Below are 5670 nucleotides of genomic sequence, written 5' to 3' on the forward strand. Positions count from 1 at the left end.
CTCTGCAGAGTCCAGATGTGATCGATCCAGCCGTTACCTTCAGAAGGCACAGGGTGCATCATCGACAGCCGTCCGGTGTTGGTTTATGATTCATGGCAGCAGGATGAACAGACGCTAGGATCCATACGAGCAAAGACACACAGCTGTGCTCATCAGCCTGATTCATTACCTCGACGTGATCCCCGACATGCAGACAGGATGGATCAGCATCTGACGGGTTCATCAGCTGCAGCTGACGTCTGAGGAGGTGTTTGTGTTTCACTGGTGGTGAAGTCGTCACTGTTCAATAAGTCAGAAACAACCTGATCACTGTTGTGTCTGAACGTTAAGGTGAGATGAATATTCAGTGTTCCATGTGTGAACAGAGCTGATTGAAGCTGAATTTATTCAGATTTTAGCGTTTTTTTAATCCACATAGTTCTTATAAAGACAAGTACGAAGTCAGATCAGGACATCTACCCGAAGCACGACACACGTGTTACATCATAAGAGAAACTTCTCCAGCTTTTATGCAGTTAGTTTTTGGTCTGTGTGCACATGCAGAAGTCATCCCAGTGATTCTAGAGCATCAGTCCACATCACGTTGTTCTGATGTATGTGACAGAACAACAGAATGTGGGTTGTCTCCAGTGTTGTGCAGCAGGAACATTCAGGAGTAATAGAAGATCACAACAGCTGTTCCACCTCCATAGAGTCCTCCTGCAGCATTCAACCTTCACAGAGGGCAGGTTTCTGTACATCAGCCTCTTTTGCTGCATTTAGTTTGTGTTGCATGTGTGGATGTGATGCTCCTGAGGCATGAAGCAGCTGCTCACCTGCCTGACGCTGACTGAAGCATCCTTCAGATGCTGGTGAGGAGATGCAGGAGCACACTGCGTCCTGTCCTCGGTCTGTAGCGTCTCTGTTTTGTGCTGCGGCGAGTTTGCAGCTTTAAGAACAGCGAGGCGGCGGCGGAGTGACGCGCCGGTTATGCAAGTGAGTCCTGCGACGTCTCTGTGGGCTGCTCAGGTAGCAGCTGTTCCTCCGGCGGCCTGTAGGTGGAGCAGCGCCCCCCTCCCCTCCCTCCCTCCCTCCCTCCCGCTGTTTGTTTTGTTTTTGTTTGTGTTATCGATGCCGCTGCTCCTGTTGTCGTCCGTGATGCTGCTGCAGTTACACAACTGTTGGTTGTTGGCCCACTGCTAACAGAGCAGCTGTCCAAACTGATTTGACCCTCTGACTGCACTCGTGCCCCGCGGGCCGACTCGCTGTGTGCGCCGGGCCGTGCGTTTGTGTGACTCTGTCCTTTCGAGGTCTGAATATTCCCATGAGGACAGCAAAACGAGGACAAAATGAGACCTCAGTCTGGCGATGTCGGGCCCAGATTCAAGGTTGGGGACAAATCTGCACTTTTCAATCAGAAACGACTTCTGCAGCGTCTCAGTCTGAACCAGAACCTGGTACCAGATATATAAAGAGCACATTAGAGCCTCCTTCTAGTCCGTCTGGTCCTCGGCTTTCATAACTCTTCACCCTCTAAACTCCAGCAGCAGTTTCTGGGCTGTTCTTTTGCTTCAATGTAACATAAAATCTTTATGGAAACAGAACCACCAGAACCAGAAGAACAGAGAACTGACACATCATCAGGAAACAGGAGCTGTCTTTGATTAGTTCTGATATTAACTCGTACAACATTGACCCAAACACCCACAGATGGTACCAAACAGGACAAAACACTGATCAGAGGCTCAACTATGAGCATTTGAATTAGTTTCCTCTGATACACGGACTGCAGGTGGCGCTGTGGTTAGCATCGTTAACATCGTTAGCACCTCACAGCTAGAAGGTCGCCGGTTGGCGTCCCGGTGAGGACACCCGGGATCTTCCTGCGTGGAGTCTCCATGTTCTCCCCGTGCAGTGTGGGTTCTCTCCGGGTTCTCCGGCTTCCTCCCACAGTCCAGAAACATGCTGAGGTTAATTGGTGATTGTAAATTGTCCGTAGGTGTGAATGTGAGTGTGCTTGGTTGTCTGTCTCTAAGTGTAGCCCTGTGATAGACTGGTTACCTGTCCAGGTGAACCTGCCTTCACCCTGAGTCAGCTGGGATAGACTCCGCCCCCCATGACCCTGGTGAGGATTAAGGTGTAGAGATGATGGATGGATGGTTCTGGTTTTATTCCGTCAGAGCAGGTTGAGGACCAGACGTACGTATCGATGAACCTTCAGAACTTCACGACCCAGCTCCCTTTATTTCTTGGTCCACAGAGCGGCACAAAGACGATGATTCTCCAGCTTCTTTCAGAACTTTAGTTCATAAAGTTCTAACCTCTGACCAGAACTTTTTTGCTTAAAATCATACGTTTGCACAGAAACATGAACCTGACGGGTCGGGTCGGGGTGAACTTTCATTTTTAATCTGGCTGGTTTTGTGGCTGAACCTTCTGCCAGTTCTGTTAAAGCTCTTCCTTCCGTTCTTGTGTTCCAGGCCGGTTCTGCCCATGTGCGGATCCGCCGTGACGCCAACGAGCAGCTGGTTCTGGCCCACGTCACCAACCGGCTGCTGCCGCTCGTCTCCACGTTGACCGTCCAGATCTTCAAAGACGACTGGACCCGGCCTCTCCTGACCGGCACCCTCACCGCCTCCCCGGCTGCTCCGGGTTCTGCTGACGGCTACTCCTCCCTGTCCTCCTCTCTGCCTCCTCTGCTGCTGTCCTCCGGGGCAGAACTCGACCCGCTGACCTCCACGCCGTCCAAACCCAGCAGCCCTCCACCGGAGTTCTCCTTCGACACGCCGGGCAGGAACGTGCAGCCGGTGGTTCTGCCGGCTCCGGGTCACCAGGCCCACAGGCCCTACGGAGGCCTGGGACTCGCCTACGGAGCGCCGCCCTACGCGGGGATGCTGGGTCAGGGCCTGGCGCGGCCCGGTGCCGGCCTGGGACTGGGCGTTCAGGGGCTGGGGGCCGGGTTCGGACTGGGCGTGGCGGGGAGCTCGGTGCCTTCCTCTCAGAGTTACAGAACTGCCTTCAGCGGGTCGACAGCGCCGCTCCGCTTCGGAACCAGCAACCCTCTGGCTCCACAGTCACAGTACAGACAGTACCAACCCTGACCGGACCAGGACAGAACTGCTTCACTACTTTCACACACTTGAACAAAAACATGAGCTGATCCTGGGTTCAGATGTTTGAAAGATTGGGTCCAACGGCTGCAACGGTTCCTTTGTTCTGGACTCAGATCCATACGTCTGGTGTCAGAACACAGCTGTGGGGTTTACTGGGCTGCCAGCGGGACCAGGATGGCGGGTTCTTCATCTCTGGGTCTCTTTTGTTTATGAGGATCTGTGGAGGTCCAACCGTCAGAACGCTGTGGGCCCACATCTGTTCACCTCCTTCTGCTCATTCTGTGACATGAAACGCTGCAAGAACACCAGAACCGTACCAAATCCAACTGTTAGTTCTAAGCATTAAAAACGGGTCAGAGAGAAACACCTGCATCGGACAAGTGGACGAAGGAAAGGTTGAAAACTAGAAGGTTCCCAGAAGATAGAAATGTGCTGTCGTGGTTCTGCAGGGTCCAGTTGGACTGTCAGCGCTCAGTGGCCGCTTCAGAACCAAACTGAAAGTCTTTTACTTTTACTGTCTGTTTTTACGTCTGTCCAGAATGAAAACGGTGTGAGTTTGTTACCCATTATTATTGATTATTAATGATTATTATTGATTATTATTGATTGTTATTGATTATTACTGGTTATTATTGATTATTATTGATTGTTATTGATTATTATTGATTATTGCTGGTTATTATTGATTATTAGGAATTCTCTCTTTAGACAAGCAGCTCAGTCAGGAAGCTGCAGCTCAACCCTTCAGAGCTCAAGCTGATCATCATCTGGGTTGTTTGTGGGTCTTGTGTTTATTTGGTTTGTGGGACGTTAGAACCTTCATCGACCGACCGGCCGTCTCTCTGACGCTCCTGAACAACGGAGCTGCAGCTTCATTTAAATCAGGGTTCATGTGGGATCACTTCTCTGGGATTTGAAGCCAGAATCAAGTGTTTTATGTGTTAAAATGACCTTAAAGGTGTTTTTCTTTATTCTTTTTAATTTGCGAGCGAGACAAGCAGTTAGTGAACATTCAGGAGGACTGATCTGGTCCACCTGCACATCAGAATCAGTTTGTGGTTCCATGCTGGGTTGAGTTACTCTGAAACCATCCCATAGTTTTGACATTTTCAGACAGGAGTTTGTCTATTTTTGTTGGAAAAAAGAAAACGTATAAATGTTCTAATGAGTCTCATCGAACACCAGAGATGAGCTCAGAGTTTCTTTCTGACTTGTTTTTTGGTTCTGGTTTGGAAAATCTCACAGCTTTCAGTCAGACTGTGATCCTTTGGTTTGAAGCTCCGTGTTCTGAGCTAAAGAATCCCAGAAACAGCAGAACCCTATCCCTGACACTCAGAACCGACGTGAGGTTCCTGTTCAGCTGTCCAGGAGCGTGAAGTCCAGGAGGCGGCGGTCCAGAGCAGAAGCCTTTCAGTTCCTTTTAGTTCATTCATCAGACTTGTTGCTGGTTCTGGACCTCCAGACCGACCCGTCCTCTCCTCCTTCTGTTTTATTCCCCCTTTAATGTTCTGTATCAGGTGAAGACTGGACCTGTTCTGATTTTTATTCATTAAACTTTGTGCTCTGCTGTGCGGCCGCGACGTCGACGAGCAGACGGAGACTCTTTATTTTCTGTTTTAAAGAAGCTGTGGTCATTAAAACAGGTCCTGGAAGCTGTTCTGCTCATCGTCTGCTCCTGTGGTGCTTCTTTACTGAATGAGAACTGGAACCTTTCTCTTGTTGTTTCTGTGGAGGTTTGTGTGTTTGAGCAGGAGCTGAAGCCAGCAGAGATGTCCAGCAGAAGAAGGAGGCAGATGAGACGTATTCTAAGACCGTCTGTTTGATTTAAAGCATCATCCAGCTGTTCATTTGCCTCCGTTTGCTTCTCCAGGCTGCAGATCTGCATTAGTGTGTCTCAGACCTCCAGGCCTCATGGGAGACCTCCTGCTGGTGACCTTCTGACCTGCAAACACCAAGCCTCGACTCCGTTTACAGAACCGGTAAGACAGAGTCAGGTAGGGAGCTGGATAAAGTCTCTGAATAAAGAGGTGCCTTCAACATCTGCTGTAGGACATCATGGTCCATCCTCTGCAGCACAGATAAGTGTTTTCTAGTTCGTGCTCAAAGATGTGACTTTCCTCATATTTAAAGTCACTCGTAATCAGAAGCTTTTTGATCAACGTGTCCAGACTCTAAATCAGTGACGTGATGAGAAACAACAGTGAGACTTCAGGTTTTTATCTTCAGTAGTTCCTCAGATATCGTCGTTCAAACGGCCTCAAGTTTCAATGAACGGAAAAAAACAAAACGTGTTGAAAGTGGGTCCGAAAAAAATAGTAAAATCTCTAAAAACCCTCAATAAGTCCACCTAAAGTTTCACAGGTAGCATCGTAAACATCTAGTTCATGAGAAAAAATCGTTCCAATCAAATCAGAGATGTCTGAAAAGAAGTAATCTGATTATCTGAGACGGAAAAAAGTTGTTTTAAGATGTTCTCAGTCTTCGTCACATCTTCAGTGTTTGAGGTTGTTTTCATCTTTTTGTAGTAATTTCTCTGTTTGTTGGTTGTTTTGCATCTCTTTGAGGTCGTTTTGCGTCT

At 48.8% G+C, this 5670-nt stretch overlaps 1 protein-coding gene across 1 annotated transcript in view; it reads left to right on the top strand.

Annotated features, from left to right (window-relative positions):
• slc30a6 (solute carrier family 30 member 6) overlaps nucleotides 1-4758 on the top strand; it is a 77555-nt gene extending 72797 nt beyond the window's left edge. Inside the window, 1 exon segment of the mRNA XM_008293843.1 lies at nucleotides 2460-4758. Within this exon segment, the coding sequence (XP_008292065.1) occupies nucleotides 2460-3080 (621 nt within the window). The 3' untranslated portion in view covers nucleotides 3081-4758.
• The last annotated feature ends 912 nt before the right edge of the window (nucleotides 4759-5670 follow it).

The sequence above is a fragment of the Stegastes partitus genome, unplaced genomic scaffold, assembly GCF_000690725.1.
Source record: "Stegastes partitus isolate 25-593 unplaced genomic scaffold, Stegastes_partitus-1.0.2 Scaffold915, whole genome shotgun sequence".
Lineage (NCBI taxonomy): Eukaryota > Metazoa > Chordata > Actinopteri > Pomacentridae > Stegastes > Stegastes partitus.